This window comes from Colletes latitarsis, chromosome 3 (assembly GCF_051014445.1).
Source record: "Colletes latitarsis isolate SP2378_abdomen chromosome 3, iyColLati1, whole genome shotgun sequence".
NCBI classification, from domain to species: domain Eukaryota; kingdom Metazoa; phylum Arthropoda; class Insecta; order Hymenoptera; family Colletidae; genus Colletes; species Colletes latitarsis.
Window position 1 is genome coordinate 42,990,268 of NC_135136.1, and position 26,496 is coordinate 43,016,763.

Consider the following 26,496-nt stretch of genomic DNA (forward strand, 5'->3'; position numbering starts at 1 on the left):
ATTCTCGTTTGAATCGATAACGTTGGAAGTGATACGAAAATGGTTTGCGAGCCTCCGATTCGTGTGACACCGACTCCTATAAGGTGAGAGGTCTATTCTGCATCTCGTCCGTGGTTCAACATTGTTTGGTTTCCTTTTGAAAATGGCTGCCGTGTTGGACGAAGTGGGTAAATCCGCCGAAAAATTGGTGGACGAAGAGAAACGCGAAATCGTCGACGACGAAGATGAAACTGGCGCGGTACAAGCATCGAAGAAGAAAAAAAAAAAGATAAAGAAGAAGAAAGCTGGTACGTTCGACGTATCGTTGGGTATATTTCGTTTCGAGTTTAGGTTTGTCGCGTGTCGTGTCTTATTTTTCGTTTTTAAAGCTAACGCGCTTAATAGTTACTCTTTAGCGATGCTGTGTGCCGTTTTCGTTTCCTCTATGATGGGGCTTCAAGTTCGGAAAGAAAGTGCCAACTATCGAACAAAATAAATTATTACCTAACGCGTTTAGAAACAGTACAACGTGGTAATCGCTCAACACCATTCTCATGTTTTCTTATCGTTTATTAATTTGGTCTCGTAGACATACTGGGTGTTTCCGAATCGTTCGACTGAATTTTACCAATACTTGGGTACATTCTTTCCAAGTTATAAACATTGAAAATTGTATATTCGCAAGATGATCAAATAAGTTAAAAATAAATGATCAAGTAAATTGTAAAGAATATAAATGTATCTGTTGCAACAATGGACTATCTCTAATATATATAATACAAAATGCTCGAAACAAAGGAGACAAAGTTTCGACGTGTCTTTACTCGATACCTCTTCAATAGCATAACTTGAAAATTCTATTATTATTCTAGACAAAGCTTAGAATATTTTCAACATGTTATTACAATATTTGTTTTTAATAAAAATATATTTCTTTTCGATGAATAATTTGCATCGTTATGTAGGAGCTGTTGAAACCAATGCGGATGTCCCGGAAGGAGAAGAAGACAAAGCAAAAAATAACACGGTGGGCGAAGGTAAACTTATTTATAAACTTGTCCAAAAAGTAACCGTTCGGGAGCACGAAGTTCGATCGAGATTATTTTATAGAACCCGCCGCGGAGGTGGCAGATAACGATGCGGAGGGAGAAGAAGCCAAAAAGAAGAAGAAGAAACGTAAATCGCGTGGAAAAACCGGAGGCGTTAAGCAACAAACGGATCCTCCGACTATACCCGTGTCGGAGTTTTTCCCCGACGGAAACTTCCCGATAGGGCAGATCATGGATCATCCTTCCGCAGCTGGGGTGGACGATAGAACGGCAAAAGAGCGTTTCTCGAGCGAGGAAGCGCGAGCTTTCGATAGAATGCATAACGATATCTATAACGAAGCCAGACAAGCTGCAGAAGCTCATAGGCAAACAAGAAAACACATTATGAAATTTGTACGTTTCGGTGACCGAAAGATACTACGAAAGATCAACGTCAAATTAAAAGAAAATGTAATAACGTTACTTTTTGTCCACTAGGTAAAACCAGGAATGACGATGATAGAGATTTGCAACGAGTTGGAAAACACAGCCAGAAAATTGATAGGAGAGGATGGGCTTAAGGCTGGATTGGCATTTCCAACTGGTTGTTCTAGAAATCATTGCGCGGCTCATTACACTCCGAACGCGGGAGATCCAACCGTGTTGGAGTACGACGATGTTACGAAGATAGATTTTGGTACACACATCAACGGACGTATAATCGATTGCGCGTTTACCCTAACGTTCAATCCGAAGTACGACAAGTTGATCGAAGCGGTTCGCGACGCTACAAATACCGGGATTAAGGCTGCCGGTATCGACGTCCAACTTTGTGACGTGGGTGCTGCGATTCAGGAAGTAATGGAGTCGTACGAGATCGATTTGGATGGCAAAACTTATCGGGTACGTTCGCCGTGATTATTTTACTCGAAATCTTTTCTCTTTCGTCACGAGACGATTCGATATACTCTTGGTTAATTTACAGATAAAATCCATAAGAAATCTTAATGGTCATTCGATTGCTCCTTACCGTATTCACGCCGGGAAAACTGTGCCGATAGTTAAAGGTGGCGAGGCTACCAGAATGGAGGAGAACGAGTTCTACGCTATCGAAACATTCGGATCGACCGGAAAAGGAATCGTGCACGACGATTTAGACTGTTCTCACTATATGAAGAGCTTCGATGCTGGCTACGTCCCGCTAAGATTACAGAGTAGCAAAGTTCTACTCAATACTATCAACAAGCATTTCGGTACGTGACCCGTGGCGGTTCAGGAAAAATTCGTCCACGAAAAGAGAAAGCAGCAAAGGATACGTTTATTGTTTCAGGTACTTTGGCTTTCTGTAAGCGATGGTTGGATCGCGTCGGTTGTACAAAGTATCAGATGGCTTTAAAGGATCTATGCGATAAAGACGCCCTCGAAGCTTACCCGCCTCTGGTCGATGTCAAGGGATGTTACACCGCTCAATTCGAGCATACTCTGGTTTTACGTCCAACGTGTAAAGAAGTTATTTCCCGCGGAGACGACTATTAAAGTGTCTCTACTCGAATCGCGTTGCGTATACTCGCACCTTCTGTCTAGGAATGTACAAGCTGGTTCGTGTAAAGTCACTTTACGTCAAATGTTTACCATTAATAACGCGATATTTAATTATATCACCTAACGATATTTTATTCATTGTTTTCTGTGCCGATATAAACTATACCTTAAGCGGGACAAAACATCCTCGGAACGTTAGAAGTACAAAATGTAAGGTGTCTTCGTAAGACGACATTTTTAAGGGTACGTTTGTTTCTTCAGCTTTATATTTTTAGTTGCATACTGGAATACGAATAACGAGAAAGCTTTCGGTCTTGGATCGTCGATATTTTTATATCGTGCTTAACAATTTCTTTTTCGAACGAGTTTTCTTTTCTACGAAGTATTAAGAATTAAAATAGCAGTGTCAATGTTGAATAAAATATATTTGATATTTTAATTACACCAATGCGACGGTAGTCCTAAACACGATTGGTTTATATCGATCATAGAGGATAGAATTTGGTGCGCGTAACGAGGTGGTGGTAGAGTTCAAGTTAAACGTTTCGACTCGTTAATCGGTTACTTGTTTCGCTCGTTTCATAAAATTTTACGTTACAATGATAAGTATGCTTTCGCTGCATTTACCGAAGTAAGAAAATTTAATACACTCGGATGCGCTACAATCGATAGGAGAATTTCCAAGTTCCGGTCGACGATCACGTTTCTACAGTTTCCGTCGCTGTCGATCGAAACTGTATAACGCAACAATATATGTATATGTTTTATTTCTTTTCTGAACTATGAACACTGTAGTGTAATAAATGCTGCTACGTTAACGTATAAAACACTTTTTAATTTGTCAGCTAGAGGCAAAAGATTCTCGCCATTCAAGAGCACTCCCTTCTCGCGAAACATGTTAGGCACTGCTTTCACTTTCTCTTATTAATTCGACTATGCTTCGTTGATTTTCAACTAAATTTGGGATTAATTTGGAGTTTTTCTTCAGATTATTGGAAATGTCCGACCCATTTAAATCGAACTACTCGAAATCTTCGAAACCATCGATGATACCAACAAATGTTTCACATTGCAATGAAAGTATTTTCTAAATTAATGCTTTTTCGTCAGAAGTAGCTTGGTACTTTTCTGCAGGGAATAACGAGTTGCACCAAACGATGTATTAAAAAATATATATATAATTTTATTTAAAAAAATAAAGTTAACCTTCTACGTATCTCTTTGGGAAAAACGTACATCAGATTATGTATTCCCTAAAACCCTTCCACATTTGTCCGAAACACTTTATAGCAGATCAACAATTTCGACGATATGCGAGTGGGTCGATTTAAATGGAAAATTAAGTTTCAGGAAAGTAGGGAAATCGAAATTGTTATTTTATATTTGATGTATGGAGGTCGAGGTACCTTAAGTAATCGAATATCTACAATTAAAATAGCTAGGATTGACGAATGATACGATGGAAGAATATTTCGCTCGGTGACAATGAGTTGGCAAAATCTTTTGCGTTTACTACCGTAAAATTATTCAAGTGTACGTGGTCCCGGGATGTCGACTCTACATTTCTGTCTACCGTGACAAAGTTCTGTGCTTAACACATTGGCATTGGGGCGTTCGCGATATTAAAAAATGGCTATAATCTTTTAATCAATGTTTATCGAAACGATTTTGAGGAAGATGTTAAAAATTTAGTCTAATTTTTCTTGTAGTACGTACGTATGCTACAAAACAACTGCTAGGGCGTAGGACTTTACTGGATTTACACATATAAAAAGTTTCTAACGTTGAACCAGAGCTACAGAGTCGATAATTATGTCTCTAAAGAGAAACTGTACCATTAATAGTGTTTTCTCAATTTATTTTATGACCGGAGAGTGAAAAATCTGTCGCCAATGTGTTAATATATTAGAGTCTGGTTTCCGTTTAAATTCAGGCACGATAATAAGCTAATATTCGATACTTACGTTTCGCAATATCATTTTGTCTTAGTTAATACGTTCTTTTCTATGCTATTCACGAATGTTTTGTTACTTTAATTACGCTAACGATATTCACCTATACGCGAGAACTGCCTCGAAGGCTCCAGCACGTAACAAAATATCGAATCGGCTTTAGAATGGTCATATGCTAGCTACGTTTTTGCATCAAGGCTGTCTGTTAAGGCCTGTTCGTCGCAAATCTCGACGTATTATTCTTTGTTGGGTCTCGCGTAGGCACAAAGTGAGGATGTTGGTCGAGAAGGGATACATTACCTCGATCACGTTTCGTTCGCCAATTCCCGGGATTTAGCGTTGCAAGGCCCTTGTTCGAGTACGCGCTTCAAGACAAGTTGCAAGTTCGTACGAATCGTGGAAGGCGACGTTCCTTATGCTGGGCTAGACTATAGGACTATCGAATTCTGGAAGAGGAAATTAATCGTACGCGGTCTGTCGGCCATTTTGGAAGATTAAAGAGAGGACCCTCGTACCAACCCCTCGACGTACGATTTAATTACAAGTCATTTTTCAAATGTATACTATTAAATAATGTTTAAATTTATTCATGCATGCTATGCTCGTCAAAAAGAACAGATTTGCTTTACGAATATCTCGCGAATATAAAAATATGTTGATTTTACGAGTGTAGCCACGTAATTGTGGAACGAGTCAGACTCGTAATTGCACGACAAGGGGCTGAGACGATATTCGTTTAGTTCTACGAGAAAGACGCGTGTGCAAGTTACAGAGAGTATTCCGGGTGAAAGAGACGACTCCCATGCGAGTAAATCTATCGAGACCGAACACGAGATGCTTTTCTGTTCGCGTTGCCGACACGTCGTTCCTTCCAACGACGATCGTTTGCTTTCTAACCAAACTCTTATCAAATTACGTATACGTATTTACATATCGGTCGAGTTACAAAACGCGACGAAACGTTCTGCTCGCGACGCGACGCGACGGATCGATCGCGTTGCTCTCCCGCACGACGGTGTACTTATCACGTTACACGATCGACCAACATTTTGTTTCTCTGTTTCTTCTTGTTCTCTCTCTCTCTCTTCGATTCATTGAGATTCTGTGCGTGGTCTCAGCTTCGCTCTCGCCGTCGCCAAAAGGTTGCTGGACGGTTCCGTTGGCTGCGATTGCTCCATCTGAAACAACCAAATAATTCCATTCGATTTAAAACAACGACAAACAATCGAGCACGTTCGTGGAGTTGCCAGCGCCAAACAGTAAGCGTTTGTTCGATTTGTTCGTGTTGGATCGCGATGCTAGTCTGGATGTACATTTAGAAGCAAATGGGACGACACTCACGGCCGTCTCGATCTGTTTCGCCCTTTGCTCGATGGCCCTTTGCAACGCGGTTCTAGGGTCATCTTTGTAGTTCTCCTCTCGATTTTTTTCGGCCTCGCGCCTGGACGCAGCCTCTCTCTGCTTCTCGAGCGCCCGCTGGAGCTCGCTTTTCTGATTCAGTACGTTTCTGCCTCTGAAAGAAAGCAAAACATCGACGCGGTTAGGCTGTGGTTACGCGTAGCCAGTCGTCGCGCCCGAAAATTGCAACGTTCCTGTCGATTCCTGTACGTTCCCGCCAATTCCAGTCCGTTCCTATCTATTCCCGCCAATTCCAGTCCGTTTCTGTCAATTCCTGTCCGTTCCTGTCTATTCCCGCCAATTCCAGTCCGTTCCTGTCTATTCCCGCCTAATCCTGTACGTTCCCGCCAATTCCAGACCGTTCCTGTCAATACCTGTCTATTCCTGTCTATATTCCTGTCCAACTATGGACAGCGTTAAAGCAGATGAAAGTGAGTCATTGACATATCGTCGCCATCATTGAAGATTGCGAAGTTCCCACATTTGGCGTGAGCGCCACCAGCAGGAAACGATTTTCCTCGGCCAATAGGCGTGCGAACTGCATCGAAAGGCGCACGCACGCTTTAGAAGTCTATCTCGCCCTACGCGGAAACCAACAACGAATCTCCCCTCGTCATTTCCCAGCATATTTTATTCACAATTACGTTTTACAGACTGTATCTAGAACGGTATTTAACACGCTAAACGCTATCCCGGTCTCTGGAGACTGACAGGCTACATTTACAAGAAAAACGTCAGTTACACAGCCATAAATGACCAATTAATAGGTTACTTTGTTCAAAGATGACCGTGACGTAGCGGCAAACGTACGAGATTAGTAACAGTTTGTCCTGTGTTCGAATTCCGTGACGCGTAGAATTTTTAATTTTTATTGTACAAGGCCTTACATCTTCTGGTTAAACAGTAACTCCCTACGAAGGTCCTTATGATTACTGGAGGTGAGGTAAGGGTTGTACGGTTTTCTTGGCACGATCAAGCCGTCTGGTCCCATGTGAGGTGCAGGTGGCGGCGGAGGAGGTACACCCAACACCGGAGCCATGTCTCTCCCTGCAACAGTATAGCGTCCCATTAGGCAAATCAAGGTCACCTGGATTTCGTCCCGGAACCCCCCATATATCGTTCAATTTTCGTTTTAAACAAAATAGCCTAGAAACACGATCACCGATAGGTGGTAAAACGTTCAAAGAACAACCCCTTGTGCACCGCAGCTCTTCGTTGTCTGTCAATGTACGCGGCAGTGTCTATACCGGTTGGCATAATCGCGAACGAGGGGCAGTATAACGTCGACGATGGACGCAGCGTAGATTTAACCGCGAAAATAAGCTATGGCTCGAGTAGGATCTCTGCGGTTTTATTCACCCTCCAGCAAAGCGATTTTCGCCCTCACGGAACCCTCCTCGCACATCGCGGCGAATCGTACTGAAGCGGTTACGACCGTGCCCTATCTATCAAACAGCCAACTTCTATATACTTTTGCATAGGGCTTCGCATAGCTGTTAATCGGATAGAAGAGTATGCGGCACCGAGCCTCGCTCGGTACCTATCTTTTTATGCTCTCAAGGTGAACCAATATGCCTCTATAGAGTTTAAGAGTACGTTCTTTGTGGCAAGTTCTACAATAACGAAACTGCGGCTCATCAACAAGTCTAATATACAGGACGTTTCGTCAAGCTCGTGTAAACATGCCGGAGGACGATACTGGCGTCCTGTTCGTTTCTTAGAATGGGACACCATAGCCGTTTGCATGGCGTAGCGCGGTGCAGTGTTGCGTGACATTCCTCGAACACGTGTTATCGATACCTCAAGAATTCCCGACACCAGTTTTATATAGCTTGTCGAATTAATTGTTGCGATGCTATAACTTGGTTTTGCAGTCGTAAAACCGTCCTCCGCGAACCTGACAACGATCGTGTCGAGAAAACGAACCAAGGCGTTTCAAAGTAACGCAATTAACGCGTTCCTTCTTTTACTCGTTCGATCGTTGCGTCGGTGTTGGTCGGGCAAACTCGACGTGACCTATCAACACGGTGAACGATGAAGGAGCGGCAACAGAGAAGGAGGTTGCTAGAAAACGAGTCACCGTGAAAGACACGTCCATCGATTACACGTCGATGTCTATTTAATGCTATTTTGAAACGTTAACTTGTTAATTCAACTATTCCAAATATCTTTTGCGGATTCTTCGTCGAACGACGCGACGCCGTAAATCGCGTGGACGTAGCAGAGAACTACGAAACGAAAGTAAAGAATACATCGTTGTGCGATTTTCTAACCCATGTACGATTTCGATGCTTTCTCGAGCGTCGTTTTCGGTAAACGAATCGGGTACAATGAAACGCTTTCGATCATACAATTATTCGAAATACCAGCTTTATTCCTAAAGCTTGTATTATTCACGAATCGAGACTCGGGTTCCCGCGCATAGCTAGTGAAACTTTACCCCTAGTAAGTAGACGTTCTTACATACGCGACAGTTGCACCAACATGGTATTGCGGGTTCGTTGGACCAACCTGTCCCCTCATTTAAATACACGCATTCGTGACAACATCTGTCGTTTCCCAGCGTAAAATCTAAATGTAAAGGGAAAAGCGCTAATATTCAATTTGTAACGCTTTATTTGGACGTACATGGTATATTTTATCTGTTTTCTGGAAAGATTAACCTCAAAGGGACGCTCTCACTTTTCATTAAAAGCGTTCGTTCAATTTCCTCGCGACTAGTATCGAGTTAATGGCTAATTAAATCCACGTTAAGTTTTGAGAGTGACTGGAGGCGAAAGCGATCGAGGTTGCCCGTTCCATACGTCGACCTATTTTCTTAATTGTTCTTAAGATTTTACGAAAACACAAATCCATTAGCGAGAATTACCGATGCAGTGCCATTCACACTTTCTATACCTCAATTTTTCGATTGCCAACGAAAGAGTACTGATCTGGTTGGAGTTTTTATTAGAAAGTAAAACGGAATAAGATCGATTCGTAAAATCGGTCAACGATGGCCGGTGCATTTTTGTCGAGATTTGTTCTTGTCGGGACGATGTGTGCTGTGGAAGATGACGGGGAAGGGGAAGAGGCAGCGGAGAAGGAGGGGGCAGGAGGTAGGGAGAAGTGGGAGCGGAAAGCGGGGAGGGTAAAAAAATGCGGAGCCGGTCAGGATGTAATTTTGAGGCAGATGTGCGGGCACGAGAGGGAGATCATTGCACCGCGAGCAAGGAGCAGCTGAAGTAGCGTGAGAAAACGCGCCGACCGCTCCGACAGATGATAATGACCGAAGGGCAAAGTCAGGGCCGTAACGATTTAGCGGATTTACTGCAAATTGCGGATTAAAAGCGACGAGAACGCAACGTTTCTACCTGCTACGGTACACGACAAAATTGTTGCTCACTTAACATTTTTAACACGTTCGCCGTCCAATCTCTCGGAGGCGTATCCGATATCGCGGTGGGGCGCGATCCATATACAGGTCACAGACAGTGAACGTGTTGACAGAAAAGAACAGACGAGAGCAAATTTTTGAAAACCTGATAAAAAGTATACCACTAAATTAAATTCCCTTCCCCCGAGTTCTCTTTCGATTCGAAAGAGATCAGATGATATCGGCGACAGGGCAAAAGGATAATCGGTCGGCGCGTTTGTTGGATTGATATCGAGGGTGCATCGCGGTGTCTCTAAACACATGTACCGCGTGTACAATAACGAACGATCGCGTAGCGAGCATCCTTTTCAATCCATCTCGAAGGGGGGGGACACATTTGCTCGATGAAACCAAACGGCACCGACTATAGCAATCGGGCGGTTCTAACGGGCCGCCTTTTATAGCCAGTTAGGGCTCTTTATGAGAGGATCATCATCGCAAGCAGTAACGAGAGAATAAAAAGAATACGAGCGATGCATCGATAACGCGTGACTCACCGTTTGTTAAAACGTTGCAGCTGTCCGCGTCGCTCTTGGACCCGTTACCGATCACCTGAAACACGTACACTAGATTAACGGAGGATACGCTACGGTTTATCGATTAAAAAAAATTCTTATTCTCCGAGCGTCGCGCATCGAACGTCGATCCGGTTGCATGTTAATTCGCAGCCAGTCGACGGGACGAAGTAACGAACGAAAGAGTCCAACGAGATCTAAAACTATCTTAACAGTACGCTTGTAATCACTTTTTAAAACAGTCGAGTCGAGGATCGCGCGACTTGGTTTCCCGCGGCGTGCTTGTTTGCCCCGAAGGAAGAATCGAAAGTCCAATTCTCGATGCATTAACCGTTTCTCTCGTGACTCGTCATCGATGATTTCACCGCGATACCAACGTTGTCGCCGCAAACATTGTCGACTCGTTGGCAATCACAGCGAACGCGAAATGCAATAAAATTCATCCGACATAACCTAAACACTGTAGATACGTAGGTAGACGCTCTGCGATATCGCGAAACGCACGAGTCGTGAATGTAAATCGAAGAACGTTTCGAGGAATTTCAACCATTTCTGGTCCATGGTATCTGCGAGTTCCAATTATCGCGGGAACTTCCGTTCTCGATATCAACGGTGGATAGTGGTCGCTTCCAAAGGAATACCATGGTTACGAATAGATCCAAGCGACGGTTAATTTTTAATATTATAATACAAGTTTCACAAGTCAGAGTAATTAAAAAAATTGTTTGAGTTGACAACTCGTCGTATCGAATAGTAAGCCACCGTAGTTTTTACCCTACTTTTGTCGATGCATTCTCGGTCCCGTTCCTCCGTGGGTTGGCTAAAAACAACGGATCGACGAAACAGGCACGAGAACACCCGGTAGGGTCACTATTGTGCGAGCTTGTTTTTGTAGGTCATCTTTTGTCGCGATCTCTTTCAAGCACGAAGCTGCGAAAGAACATTAACAAGCAGGTGCGCGAAAAACGCGAACGTAACAGGTTTCTAAAGTGTGCGATCGCGCTCGTCTCGAACTATGAAAAGGATCGCGAGTGCCGTTCAATATTCTTGCGAACAATAGTCGCGCGAATGATGTCAGGGACTAAAATTCTCCTGGGCGTGAATCAGAGATTACCAAAGATCCCTATTCTTTATTATAGATCTTAAAAGTTACCTGTAATTCGGTCATATTCGACCAGAACGTTCGCCGTAGAAAGATCACCTTTCGTTAAAACAGACTCGACGTTTTCTCATCGTACGCGATCTGTTCCACGATTTCGTCAAAACACGAACACCACGAAAAAACCAAGTTCCCACTCGATCACTCGGGATTCCAAGATAAACGAGGACAGGATTGAACTCGCGAGAGTCACTGGTCGAACGAGAAAAGAGCGAGAGCGCGTTCGTAACTGCAGTGCATCGGGGGAGACGAGTTTTCGAAGGTTACGACACACGCAACAGCTAATTGCTCGTCCGCAGGCGTGAACGCGTGCGTAAACCGCACAGTGAAGACGAAAAGATACAAACTGGAAGCGCACACGGTGTGGCTTTCGCCCCAGCGAGTGTTTACGTGTGTACAGAGCCGACGGTTAAACGAGTTACGATGAGTTTCAGCTGGGGGGGATCGTAAGTCCGGAAGGAAGTGGAAAATATTAACGTTTCTTCGGGAACAGGGGAGCCGAACCGTTCTCGTTCCTCGTTGCCTTGCATTGTGATAGGTGAAAAAGTCGCTAGAAAAAGGGACCACGCACGTCCAACCCGGCGAACTGTTACAATTTTTTCCTAATGACAAAAATATATTCGTTAGAAACAGAGAGATTATCACATAAAGTTGTTGAGCGGTAAAAAGGTTTAAACTGAAATGTAATTCAATATCGGCGACACGTGCTGGCTGCTTTGGGACACGGTTGTACATATGTACATACGTAACTGAAACACAAAGCCTAAAAAGTCGCGTCATGCAAACAACGTCGTAGTTCTTCGATTGCATCATTCGCTGCAGTTCCAATTCTACGAATTATGTCGATTCCTGTCTGTTCCCGCCCGTTCCCGTCGACACGTCTCGCGATCGCTCGATATTCGTTGCCTAAAAAATTACTTTGGTTATACAATTCAACGCTTGACGGGGGAGACAGAAAAGCTAGAATTATTCCAACCCTCGCTGTCGAGAGAACTTTTACGATTGTTTTCGAAACTACGCCCAGCTCGTGCACCATTCTTTCCTCTCGCGCTTCGTTCCTTTTCCGCTTTCATTTATATTCCGCGCCGACGAGAAGAGGCACGATTCAAAGGTCACCGACTCCACGAGAAACGCTTGAAAATCAGCTAGAGAAATTTCTAGGAGCGCGATCAAGAGGGATTTGCGCTTTTTCGTTGCTAATAATATGTATATTCTCTTCTAAATTTAAACTGTATAGGGAAAACGATTTCGAAAGAATAAACGAAGCAATTCGTGGATCGGCGAACGGCTGTAAAAATACGTAACGAGGAAATCGAACGACGTGGCCGCACGAAAGTACTCCCGCCCTAACGAGCAATAATTCCGTTCAGCTCCGACAGGTTGCAGGATAAAACTTAATTCATCGGTGCTTTCACCGAAGCTTCGAATCGAATAATCGCATCGTTCGCCGGTGTTCATTGTATTCATCGACGCAGGGAAACCGTCGGATATGCTCGTTCCTGTGGCCCGAATCTGCTCTCGAGAAGCGAAGAATTTAAGAGACGACGAAAGAATCGTAACGGAAATTTGCTCGATCGATGGTCCGAACGGGGACAGTGAGATTAACGGGTCCGATGCGGCCGGGGGGACATGAATTTTTTAAACAAAACACCGACGTTTGTCCAGGCGCATTATTCTCGAGACAGCGAGCGCACGCACGAGTGCATCGAATTGCAAAACGCTTATAAGTATGCACGCGGTTCTGTCCGTTCGTATGCTCGATTGCTTCGGGGCACACAGACGTTTCAGCACGCTTCGAATCGATCTGTTTCTTTCGCAACGCGAACGCTCGGTGACGCGTGTCGACTCGAAACGCGATGTTATTATAAATACTTGTTTCAAGAAATACACGTAAACACTCAACAAACCGAATCTACGCGCTAAACCAAGCCACAAATGTTTACAAAGTTTCGCGTACAATGATTTATTTGTCTCCGGAGACTGTCCAAGTACGTAGTTGCTAAATTCATTCTCGCGCGAATAAATCAAAACCAGAGAAAAAAGTGCAGAACGGATTCTTCTATGCACTATTAGTCACGGTTGATGAACGACGAATTGCAGGTAACGACGTACGAGAAACAAACAAGTTTCATCTTGGAAAACTATCGTTAGCCTCCTCTGCGCGAGGAAATTGTTTGTCGTAGACAGATCGAAGAATGTTCCACGAAATCAACTCGTGGACGGAGGGATACACGAAGCCTCGCAACTGCTGTGGCCGGAATACATGTACGCATAGCGTAGCGAGAGACAAATACAAATAAAATCGAATTTATGACGGTTGCTGAGTCATGTACATTTCGTTTCCAACCGATAAAGCCAGCTAGCTAATAAAACACTGCTGTCGCAAAGTAGTTTCAAAGATTTTGTTGAAATTCATAATTGCTAAAGGATTAAGTTAACAGATTGACAAATCACCTAAAGAATTAACGTTTTCAGCTCCACTGGAGCTCTAATTCCCTTTTCCATTCGACTCTGACCGACGCCACCTTCGGTATGCGTAATTGCACCGAGAGAATGCGTCGACTAGCATTACAATGCCTATAGTAATTGCGCAATCCTCTTCCGTGAAACGTTATGGTCTTCGAAACGGTTCCGCGCGACTCGCAAATCTTCAAATCTAATTTTACAATTAATAAAACGTTACCCATAAGTCGAGGAATGTTCAGTTACGGCATAAGAGGATGCGTGTGCGTGGACAATAAGAAGACGGTACGTGGCACGCTGCTGTCAGTGCTGTCACTCGAAGATCTCTTGGAGGAATTGAAAGACGGTTTATCGGTCAGGTCGATACTCGCGCACGCACGACAAGGCGGAACCGGCAAAGGGTACGTGCCTCGAGATCCGAAGCAATCGGGCTGAGACGGAAATTAGCGCGTTCTTGGGTGTACTGTTCCAGAGAGTGCAGCGACGGAGGAGGACGTTCCGATCTTAAAGGCTCGAGGCGTGGCGAAGGAACGCAGAACCAAGGTGGACGAAGGCGAGGCACTTGCCGCTCGTTCGAGCGCACCACGCGAACTGACAGGACAGTACGACGGTAAGAGAGACGCCGGAGAGAGAGGAGAAAAAGGGAAAGAGGGAAAGAGGAGCGGTTTGTCGCGTCTCGTTCGTGCGACCCATGTGCTATGTAACGGGTATACCGACCCTTGCTCGACTTCTACGAGCGTGCTTCTGATAATATGCGGACATACGCTTTGACAGTGGCGAGAAACGTTCAGGGCCGCGAATTACGCAGTCGTGGGAACACCACGACCAAACGACATTGTTCGATGTTTCTCAATTTCGTAAAACGTAACAACGGTTCAACGACGCCATTAAACGCGCGGGAACCAGTCGTCGTTTTTTTTCGTAACGATTTATTCCGCAGTCTCGCTGCTGCTGAGTTTGTCTGCTGTAACGAGTAACACGGCGAGGGGTCCATTGTTGGCGCAATTGATCCTACGAGGATACAGAAGACCGTAGGTTGACGTACATGCTTCACAGGTACATTAAAGGAAATAGTAACTTGACTGAAACAAACAGCACGTTGAAGAATTAATAATTTCCTTGGAAACTCGATATTCTCGAGAACGATCGATCGAGCTGATCTACGCAGGAAGTTACGTACGGGAAAACGATTGCGAGAGCAAACGAGCGTTTCGCCAGGGCGCGCTATCGGTTCGAGAATCGCCGATTCGAGGATCTTAATGCGCGTCCATTTCGGAATTTCAACGTAAAGAGCCTCGAGATCGAAATCGAGACAGGACGGATGGATTCGCGCCCGTAACCGAAACCTCGATCCTTTTCCTTGAGAAAAAGCGATCCTCGTCGAAAGCACCTGCGCGGATCGGTGCACTTTCACTCTCTTCGCGAGTCGCGGAGACCGGTCGGTCGGTCGGTCGGTCCGATCGTTCGTTACGACAATGCAAATTACCGGAAGTCCGTAGTTTAATCCGTTACAAGCAAACACGATTTGCCTGCTTCGTCACGACGGTTGTTTATTAGACACGAACGATATTTCCTTTTAAACCGAACGACGATCGAAATTATTTATAAATCATAATTTAGATAAAAGTATACGATTATTGTATAATAGTAGTAACAGATATAAAGAGTTACGTATCGATCGAGTGCTTTGACGCTGAAATTTAAAAAATTATTCGAATATCACCGATTCCGTGGAATGAAATAGATCTGTCGCCCGGTAAGAAATTGAAATACGGCTACGTCGAGCGATTTATTAAGGCCAAGAAAAAGAAACTACGCGCACGCGGGAACGTACACACAAACGACGGGGGATCATAATTTTTACAGCGATGATTTCCACTCGGCGATAACTTGAAGATGCCACGAGCAACAAACGGTTCACGGAGCGTTCACGGTAATCGAGCATACGGTGCTACGGAATCACCTTCGGCGGAAAGTGTCTAAACACGCTTTCGTGGCGTCTTTCGCTCGGCGTGTCAGCAGGAGAAATTTTAATGCGGGTAATTAGAACCGAAATGCACATACATATATTCGTAACGACTCGCTGCGACAATGGCTTATAGAAACAATGTACGCAATTAGTTGGTTATTTCGCGGGGAACTGGTCCGTCGGGCGCTCTTCACCTATTTCTATTCTAGATCTATCATTTTTCTAAACGGATACGCGCGAGAGATCAAAGTGACGCTCCCACACCTGTTCTATTCAATGCAACAACTTTTTATTTTCTATTGGTAATTGTGAAAAAAATACAAACCAAGGTGTAACCGAAACCCTGTACGTAAAATATACATACAGGGTGTTCGGCCATGGCAGGGAACAATTTTAATGGGAGATTCTAGAGGCCGAAATAAGACAAAAAACAAGTGTATCAATTTGTTGATGGAGGTTTCGTTAAAGAGTTATTAACAATTAAATTCGAAAATTTCAAATCGTTCTGGAAAAATTATTTTTGGTTGTAGAGGTCAATTGTAATCATTTTTGGTGAATAGACATACCCTCGAAATCCTAACCATTTTCGAGAAAAAAATTCGAGAAGATGAAATTTTTCGACAAAATTAAAAAATATCGAATCATTTTGAAAAAATTATTTTCAGTTGCAGAGGTCAATTGTAAACATTTTTGGTGAATAGACATACCCCTGAAATCCTAACCACTTTCGAGAAAAAAATTCGAGAAGATGAAATTTTTCGACAAAATTAAAAAATATCGAATCATTTTGAAAAAATTATTTTCGGTTGCAGAGGTCAATTGTAACCATTTTTGGTGAATAGACATACCCTCGAAATCCTAACCATTTTCGAGAAAAAAATTCGAGAAGATGAAATTTTTCGACAAAATTAAAAAATATCGAATCAATTTGAAAAAATTATTTTCGGTTGCAGAGGTCAATTGTAAACATTTTTGGTGAATAGACATACCCCCGAATTCCTACGCACTTTCGAGAAAAAAAATTCAGTACGTGCGGAACTTTGAACGTTAATAACTTTTTAACAAAGCTTCCATCGACAAATTAGTATTCTTGATTTTCGTCTTATTTTGACCTCTAGAATCTCCCATTAAAATTTTTCCCAGGATTGGCCGAACACCCTGTATGAGGAGAACGGTTCGAGAATATCGATTGCTTGAATGTCGAGCGTCGGTCCGGTACCGGCATACGGAAATCCGAAATTCGATCGAGCGTCTGTAAGCGGAGGCGCGTTGAATCTCCCAAGATTGTTCCGAGAAAAGAAAGAAGAAAGAAGAGAGCAGAGATTCGGTTTCGCTTTTACCGATTCTCAGAGAGGCGAGAAAACAAAGCTGCACCGACACGCTCGCTTTCTAAACGGTTGAACGAACCTCGTGGCACCTTGGGAATAGACGACCGGCTGGCTCGATCGACCGGAACCACCTTGGAGAAATGCTGGCAAGACAAATTATTCGGCGATGTCGGAAGTGCATCGATCGCTGCTCCTTTCTCGTACGCGTCTAAGCACCTTACAACTTTTCAATCGGTCGCCGTTTCCGTTTTCATTTTCCCTCGTTTCAAACGAAAACAAAACGAAAACAATAAAATAACTGGCTGTTAAACGCGAGCAAATCTACGGTTCTATAATTTAAAAACCTAATTTCCGCCGCGAGAGTTTCCCCGATCGGATTTAATACCGATGAAAAGCTATAGCCACGAGAAAAATGAAAGGCACGAGAAAAGCGAGATCTCTCGAAGAGCGTGCCTTGCAACTTTTCAATTAGCCGCAATTTCCGGATCGTCGAGATCGATCGACGCGTCTATGGAAGCAGCCAGCCGGGTCGCGACGACGCGTCTCGAATGCGGCTTCTGCAAACTATCGAGCGACGTCATACTTAAGGGGGCATTCTGGTCTAAAAGTTAAAAAATTCTTCGACGCTCGACGTTACATACCTACGTTGGAACACGGCAGTAACAAGATCGTAAATACGAGTCTAGCGATCTTTTTGCGCGGCGTTGCGTCAACACACGGCATGCTTTATGGACTAATTTTCGTAGAAAAACAAAAGGCGCAAACAATGCGATTATAACGCGCGAATAATAGCCGCTACAAGTCACGTCCACGCGAAAAGAGAGCAAAACGACGATCCTAACCTGAAAATTTCTAATTTCTTTTTCTTCGCAGTTTTCTCTTCCCCTTTTTTTTGCAGTCAGGCTTTCCTCTGCTCGCTCGTGCGTGAACATATAACTCTTATATCATTCCGATATCGATTCCTGTCTATTCCTGTCCGTTCCCGCCGATTCCAGTCCGTTCCTGTCCATTCCTGTCAATTCCCGCCAATTCCAGTCCGTTCCCGCCTATTCCAGTCCGTTCCTGTCCATTCCTGTCAATTCCCGCCAATTCCAGTCCGTTCCCGCCTATTCCAGTCCGTTCCTGTCCATTCCTGTCAATTCCCGCCAATTCCAGTCCGTTCCCGCCTATTCCAGTCCGTTCCTGTCCATTCCTGTCGATTCCCGCCAATTCCTGGCCCTGTCGATTCCGAGTTTCAAGCGACTCGTTACTAGGTAACAGAGTGTCATCTCGCGTTGGAAAGTAATAATAAAACGACACGTTCGAGTGCAGCTCGTAGGAATGGCCATTGTGTCAATAGTCGTAATACATCGACTAAAACAATGATTCAATGAAGCGGTACTTTAATAGGACGACTCTCGCTTCATCGACCCGGTAGCTCGTTGCTCGTAATTAATCTGCCAATAATTACTTCCCACGACTGGAGGAGGGCGCAGACGCTCGATAAAACGTACCCGTAGGCTTGGAGGTTAACAATAGGCATCTGTCTATTCGCGTTCCTCCATTTAAACTCTATCGTTTCCTCTCCGCGATTATCTGCTTACGAGAATGGACCTCGGGATTCTTTGTGTAGCTGGACTATTATCTCGAAAAGTACGCTCTACGAGTTTCAAGTGAAAATATGTCATTCGCGTGTATCAGATTTTAACCAAAGAACCTTCGCGAAATCGGCCGGTCTAACGCGTGACATTTTCCACGCGAGTTTCTTTCGCATTAAACGCTTTTTGCGTCTTAAATGCACCGTGAAGTCTTTCCCTGACCGAACGAAATCTAAAACTGTCTTTTATCCTTAGAAAGTAAAACGGTCGCTGTACGCCAGGACACATTGCTTCTTCCTTGACTACGACACCGTGGCATACCGAACAATAGCGGGTGCACTCGCCTCTCACTTTGCTGCACGCCAACGGCAGCTCGTTATGCGAATTTATTTTATCGAAATTACTTCCTATAAAGTCTCTCGATTACGAGGAGAAGCATGCCTCTCGTAGAATGCAATAAACGTACGAGGGGGCGCGTTTGATCGCTGGGAAATATAAAACACCGAAAAATTAACGTAGTCGTCGTGAGCTTTTCGATTAAAGATAAACGTGACGATAACCGATGAAAGGAATTACTGTTTTTGGCCGCGAGCAACGGATCATCTTACGAACGACCGTTTGACGAATTGTCGTCGAGGCAACTTGAGTTCCATCCAGATAAAAAATAATCGAGTCATTGTACACTGGGAACAGAAATTTAGCTGGAAAGAGAAATTTAACACCGGCACGCCCGTCGTCAAAAATAGAAAGAACCTTGAACGATGAGCCGTGTTTACGTAGTGACCGTCTCGTATTCGAACAGCAAATATCTGGAATCTAAAAGTCGTGAAAATGCGAGCGAGGCCAGGGTCGCAGGAAAGATTTATTATTTTATGCTTGACGTTTGGATCATCGTAAACGCCAACTAAATTAATAAAGTCATTATTTATACGTTACTCGATACGAACGAAACGTAAATTTTCTAGACAAAATCGAGAGCGAGGTTATTAGCATCGTGTGTTACCGAACGAATATTTGCAATTGCGTTTTATTACGTATCTTGTTATTGTACGTACGAACCAAGAATGAATAGTTGGATTTTGCATTTCGTAACGTCGGTACACTTTCTGATCGCGTAGCACGATAACACACGTTTTATGAACTTCCTAAGAATTACGCTGATTTACGACAGACACACATTCGTTACAATTTTCCATCGTAATCGTGACTTTCAAATTCGTTCGGCTTTCTTAAATATTAATTAAATAGATGTTGAAAGTTGAGGTTGTAAAATATTGACGAATACGCGTAATAGAGAAAAGAATTGTACGGAATAGATGTGCAAAAAGCACGAGAGACGGATTTAGAGTTTCGTTGGATGCTACTGGTGTCTACGATGCAGCTGGAACAATGCTGAGTGCACTTTTGCCCGACTCTCGCTTGAACGCACACCGCGGCAGACCATTGCTAAGATTAATTTGACAATAATTACTTCCGACCAAGTCGGCAAGGTGGAAACGAACGGACGTTCTTGCATCATATTTTATTTTAAATGGCACTCGACCTTCTATCGGGAATGAGAGAAAAAGATTAATTTAACGATCGTTACGAGGAAAGAAAAAGAAATAGAATTGTTAACGCGTGCTTAGCTGCACGGAACAAACTGCACAAATACGAATAGAGTAACAGCACGCAGGGTCAACGTAGTTAAATTAAAACACGTTTTCCTTGCTAACGCGATCGGCCAGTTTAGAACGTCGATCGCTTTGTATCGTTGAAAATGAGTTGGCGGTCTAAGGAACCTTACGATAACCTCACCTACGGAATCTAGTTTCGAGCGCGGCGCAACCAGTTTGTCGGTTAATTAATGCTGCAAAACTGGTAGTCTTGCGCTTTCGAAGTGTACCGGGCATTTATCTCGTTCGTTGCACCGCAATATATCTAACTAAACCTGCTAAATTATTGCTTTATGATTTTTTTTTATCGTCTACATCGGACATACGTAGATACGTACACGTACCAACGTTTCTTTCCGTATCGAGTATCCAAAGAAAACGATCCAATCACACAGGGTGTTCGGCCATCCCTGGGAAAAATTTTAATGCGAGATTCTAGAGGCCAAAATAAGACGAAAATCAAGGATACCAATTTCTTGATGAAGGCTTCGTTAAAAAGTTATCAGCGTTTAAAGTTCCGCTCGTTCTGAATTATTTTCTCGGAAGTGGGTAAGAATTCGAGGGTATGTCTAATGACCAAAAATGATCGTAATTGACCCCCGCAACTGAAAATATTTTTTTCAGAACGATTTGAAATTTTTTTTTTCCGTCGAAAAATTTCACACCTTCTCGAATTTTTTTCTCGAAAGTGGGTAGGAATTTGGGGGTATGTCTATTGACCAAAAATGCTTGTAATTGACCCCCGCAACTGAAAATATTTTTTCCAAAACGATTTGAAATTTTTTTTTTCCGTCGAAAAATTTCACATCTTCTCGAATTTTTTTCTCGAAAGAGGGTAGGATTTCGAGGGTATGTCTAATGACCAAAAATGCTTGTAATTGACCCCCGCAACTGAAAATATTTTTTTCAGAACGATTTGAAATTTTTTTTTTCCGTCGAAAAATTTCACACCTCGAATTTTTTTCTCGAAAGAGGGTAGGATTTCGAGGGTATGTCTAATGACCAAAAATGATCGTAATTGACCATTACAACAGAAAATAATTTTTTTAGAACGATTTGAAATTTTTTAATTTTGTCGAAAAATTTCACACCTTCTGGAATTTTTTTCTCGAAAGAGGGTAGGATTTCGAGGGTATGTCTAATGACCAAAAATGATCGTAATTGACCCTTACAACAGAAAATAATTTTTTTAGAACGATTTGAAATTTTTTAATTTTGTCGAAAAATTTCACACCTTCTCGAATTTTTTTCTCGAAAGAGGGTAGGATTTCGAGGATATGTCTAATGACCAAAAATGATCGTAATTGACCCTTACAACAGAAAATAATTTTTTTAGAACGATTTGAAATTTTTTAATTTTGTCGAAAAATTTCACACCTTCTCAAATTTTTTTCTCGAAAATGGGTAGGATTTCGAGGGTATGTGTAATGACCAAAAATGATCGTAATTGACCCCCGCAATCGAAAATAATTTTTTTAGGATGATTTGAAAAATTTTTTTTTCGCCGAAAAATTCAGCACCTAACCGATTTTTTTTCTCGAAAGTGGATAGGATTTCGGAGGTATGTCTATTCACCAAAAATGATTGTAATTGACCCCCACAGCTAACAATATTTTTTCCAGAACGATTTGAAATTTTTGAATTTAATTGTTAATAACTTTTTAGCGAAGCCTCCATCGACAAATTGGTATTCTTGATTTTCGTCTTATTTTGGCCTCTAGAATCCCCCATTAAAATTTTTCCCAGGAGTGGCTGAACACCCTGTATTACCATTCTAAAAAGATAATAAAACAAATGTGAAAGAAACGTACTCGAAGAGAATTGCGGCGGTCTGGTTAAAACGTTCGACAAAAATGACCGATACGCGACAAAGGAGAAAGTTCATTCACCGGGAATCGAACGAGAAACGTTCGAGAGCACGGTTTCAGGTCGCGACGGAGGTCCCGATCGAACCGTTTGCGTTTCGCAATTACCGTCGACGACGTAACGACTTTCATTAGGAAATAAGCAAGGAACTTGGTGTTTTCATGATCCAAGGAGCGCGTGGGTGTGGTATACATATACACGTGGATCGAGCATGCAAAACACGACGCGTTATGCAACTACGAGTCATCGCGATGGTACGGAACCGATGCGTTTCGATCGACGCTACGCAAAGGTGGCGACGATTCTCCCGCGACTTGTGTTTGCATTCGCGCCAGTGCAAGCCTTGCGTGTTGCTCGCGTCGTAAACCATGCGAAAAGACGAAATTTCAAGGTCGAGTCGTCACCGAGTCGCGTGCTATCTCACCGACGACGCGCAAACGTTGTCTTATGTAAATCGGTGCTTTTTAGTAGGCTGAAATTCGATAACGCGTAATACGATCGTAATAATACGTATGTATTTAAAAAACAAATCGATCAGAAAAGTCTCTGTACGCTTCGAACGGTACTGTAACAACGACAAAAGAATGAATAATATAATTGCTCGTAAAACATGCTGCCAAACGGTTCGTAAATATCATGTAAACTCGGACAGACGCTATGTTCGAAACGGACAACCGTGTATACATACATACCCTGGACCCACGGCGAAGCAGCGATTGTTACCCCGCTGTACGCAAAGTCGAAGCTTTCCTGCCTCGAACGATCCTGCTTCGCGAAACGGAGAATGCTCGTTTAAAAAACACTCACTGGAGCGTCCAAGGATCACGGTTGCACGGTTGCACGGTCACGGAGGATTCTGTCCAGGAGGAAAGACTACTTAGCAGAATCACGAAGCCGCGAAGCACGCTCACCGGAGAAAAATGCTCAAAGCACGAGCGTAAACATCGAACTGAAGCTGCCAGGCAAGCTGCGCCGCAACACCAACCTAGGCCCGACCTTAATAGGCTGCTTTCACACCGAATGTTGCGCGCACCGACAATCTCCTCGGTTGCAGACGAATTTCTAGCAATCTCAACCCGTGCTAGACCATCTACATCTCGTTACACTCGAGCGTCAAAACGACAACAGATTCGAAACATTCACGAACGAGAAACGGAATAAACATTGCAGACACTTTTTAACAAACAACAGAGTTTACTGATTTTATGATTACGTAAAAATGTCTGGTCTACGTAATTCGCGAAATACCGATAAAACGATCAAACTCGTAGTTCCTTGGCTGTGTACACCGAGTCTATAATTACGCAGCCCCGAAATAGCAGGTTCCTCGTCAATATTTTAACGCAGTCGGTCAATGCCCTGTCCGTGTAGTTGCAAGTATGTGTACGTTCCAAGTTAATTTACACGCGGATCTTTACGTACTTCCACCGTGCTTTTCGCGTTAAAATGTAGTCGAGACTTCGCGACGCGAATATACAGGGTGTTCGGCCACCCCTGGGAAAAACTTTAATGGGTGTTTCTAGAGGTAAAAATAAAACGAAACTCAAGAGTAATAATTTGTTGATGGAGGCTTCGTTAAAAAGTTACTAACGTTTAAAGTTCCGCTCGTACTGAATTTTTTTCTAGAAAATGGGCAAGATTTCGGGGGTATGTGTAATGACCAAAAATGATCGTAATTGACCCTTGTAACTGAAAATAATTTTTTTAGAACGATTTGACATTTTTTAATTTTGTCGAAAAATTTCACATCTACCCGAATTTTTTTCTCGAAAACGCGTAGGATTTCGGGGGTATGTGTAATGACCGAAAATGATCGTACTTGACCCTTGCAACCGAATATAATTTTTTTAGAACGATTTGAAATTTTCGAATTTAATTGTTAATAACTTTTTAACGAAGCCTCCGTCGAGAAATTGGTATTCTTGATTTTCGTCTTAAAATATTTCCCAGGGGTGGCTGAACACCTTGTATAGGGTAATCGATCGTAAGAAATTCCACGAAAGCGTCGTTAACCCAATACGTACCCGACATTCTATCGGGTAATAATTCCTCGTGTCAGAGAGGAAGTGGATAAAAAGCCAGAATGAATTGTTGCGGCGTGGCCCGAGACTCGGTGTGAATTCAACTTAAATCGAATTCCGCACAAAGGAAGGCATTCGATGGAAAAGAACCTGCAACGGACCCGAGGCCCGCATCTTCCAGGTCCGCACCTAATTCATCTTAGGGCCCTGTGGTCGTACAATCGCGTCGGATTTCACGGTAAACGCGTCTCTTCCGAGAATTTCTCAACGGAAATGTCTATCGTTCGTATCGTGGCCAATCGACAAAAATTGTACTCGTTCGAGGGGCGATCGAGGAAACCGCGTGGGAGATATTTTAATCGACTCGTTTACCACTCGATAAATGATTTGCGCGTAAATACCGGGGCGTAAAAGCGCGACGTAATGGTGCGCGCCGATTTAATTCCCCGCGAAACTTCTCGCGTAGAAGAGTAAAAGCGGACGTCTCAAGGATGATTCGGTCGAGCGATTTTAATCTTCCTTTGGAAGAGACACGTGACGATAAATCGTCGCTGAATCTTAGGCGCGCACCAACTCGAATGACTCTCTCTTTCGTCGATTGATGATGCACGTCGGCGCCGCGAGAAATCTCACGTTTATTTTCAAACACTGCCAGTCGCAATCTTGCGAATGACTCTCGACTATTCCGTGCATTAAGATTCCCGTTTCGCTTTCGATCGTACAACAATTGGAAATAGTTGGGAAAATGGTACGAAACTTGTCTTCTACGAGTTACACGAAATAAATAAAAGTTCAGCGGTATTGGACGATCGATTCTATGCGAGAAGAAACGGTGCCAACATACCTCGTCGTCGTGGCGCCTGGACGAAGACACTTTATCGGTGGGTGTCTTGGGGAGGTTCTCGATACAGCTTCGAAGCTCGAACCGTTCAACCGTATCGGTTGCTTTGGCGCTCAAGTCTCGAACGAAATGAGACGAGGTACTTTCCCGTATCGCCGAATCTCCTTTTTGCTTTTTCTGATTCAGCCGGTCCTGCTCAAGGAACTCTGGCTCGCTGAAACACTTTTCGAAACTGGATGCTCGTTGATGGATCGTCGGGAGATTCGGCGTTGACTTGGAAAACTCGAGCTCGTTTTTCAAGTTATCGGTGCCGCTGTTGCATATTCTCGGTGGGTCCTGATCGCGAAACGTTCTGCGCCGAGTCTTCGCTATCTCGCACATTTCCTTTGTCTTTTATCTCAACGCGAGCAGATCCAATTCCGCATTGTTTCTCTTCCGCGATTCCGTACGAATAATCTTCTCGATAATCTAAAATAGCTTTCGTCGTATCTACCTTTCGTTCAATATCGTCGATCGGTTTCACTCTTTACGTTACTTTTATTACGTTCTAACGGAATATTTTCATACTCGACGATTCAAATTCGTACGTTAAATAAACGTGAGATTAAGTGTATTTACTCTGCAAGAGGTATTCGATATATACAGTGTGTAAAATATACACTTTATTCTGTTAGCTATAGGAAATATACGAATATGCAAGGCGTTCTATCATTTCATCCCGTACAGTACTATCGATAACGAAATTACGGTCGAACGCGACAAACGTGTAACTCTAGCAGAAACACGAAAGGGAAACTGGTGGTAAAATCGTTTCGCAAGATCGTTTAGACTGAAATCGTTGCAACGTCATGAGTTTCGTTGACACGGTAGATACGACTAACCGGTTTCGAATAAGTATTTTCCCAAACGACAGACCTAACCTCGTTTCCCTAACGCACGATACTTCCGCAAGCTAGAAAGACGCGAACGGTACTATCTCGCCAAGGGCCAAACGAGTCATGCGTCATACGGAAGGACATCTGTTGCCCTTTTCCCACAGCCGTTTGTACACCGTTGCTCTCTGTCCCTCTTACCATCCTCCAACTCGCTTCAACGTTTCCGTCTCTTTCGCTCTTTTCATTTGCCATATCCTTTCGATAGAAAGGGGGGGAGAAAATGGTTTCGAACCGTTACTAACGAAACTCCATTGAACTTGCTACGTTAACTAAAATCGAACCCCACAACAGAAATTCCTCGTATCGACTATAGTTGAAACATTCATGGTGAACAAGTGGACAAATTTTTGGATCAAATTAAAAAATTTCAAATCGTTCTGAAAAAATTATTTTCGGTTGCAGGAGTCAATTGCAATCATTTTTGGTGAATAGACATACCCCCGAATTCCTACGCACTTTCGAGAAAAAAATTCGAGAAGGTATGACATTTTTCGAAAAAAATAAAAAATTTCAAATCGTTTTAAAAAAATTATTTTCGGTTCCGGGGGTCAATTACGATCATTTTTGGTCATTACACATACCCCCGAATTCCTATGCACTTTCGAGAAAAAAATTCCTTACCGAAAATATAATGTGTGTAATTTAATTCGCTGTCTCACTTTCTCTTGCGTTCGTTTCTGTAACCTGTTGATAATGTTGCGAGTGAAAAATGGGCCGAAAAAATACATTGGATGTAAGATCTACTCGTATACCTTGTCTGTGGTCACAGCTTCCGCCGAAATGTGACTATTTTTTGGAACTAGACAAACAATTGCCAAAATAGTGATACATATTTTATTAAAGGCACGTCTCT

General features: G+C 43.1%; 2 protein-coding genes across 2 annotated transcripts; one reads left to right on the plus strand and one right to left on the minus strand.

Annotated features, from left to right (window-relative positions):
- Und (methionyl aminopeptidase und) lies at positions 1-3,376 on the plus strand. The gene is made up of 6 exons (XM_076784383.1): positions 1-287; positions 945-1,016; positions 1,090-1,421; positions 1,506-1,910; positions 1,993-2,260; positions 2,338-3,376. Exons 1-6 carry the CDS (start codon positions 143-145, stop codon positions 2,541-2,543), a joined length of 1,428 nt encoding a protein of 475 aa, XP_076640498.1. The 5' UTR covers positions 1-142; the 3' UTR covers positions 2,544-3,376.
- On the minus strand, positions 2,935-25,655 carry LOC143352116 (uncharacterized). The gene is made up of 5 exons (XM_076784384.1): positions 24,712-25,655; positions 9,812-9,866; positions 6,787-6,946; positions 5,843-6,014; positions 2,935-5,679 (listed from the first exon to the last, which is right to left on the minus strand). Exons 1-5 carry the CDS (start codon positions 25,087-25,089, stop codon positions 5,593-5,595), a joined length of 852 nt encoding a protein of 283 aa, XP_076640499.1. The 5' UTR covers positions 25,090-25,655; the 3' UTR covers positions 2,935-5,592.
- Between the last annotated feature and the right edge of the window lie 841 nt (positions 25,656-26,496).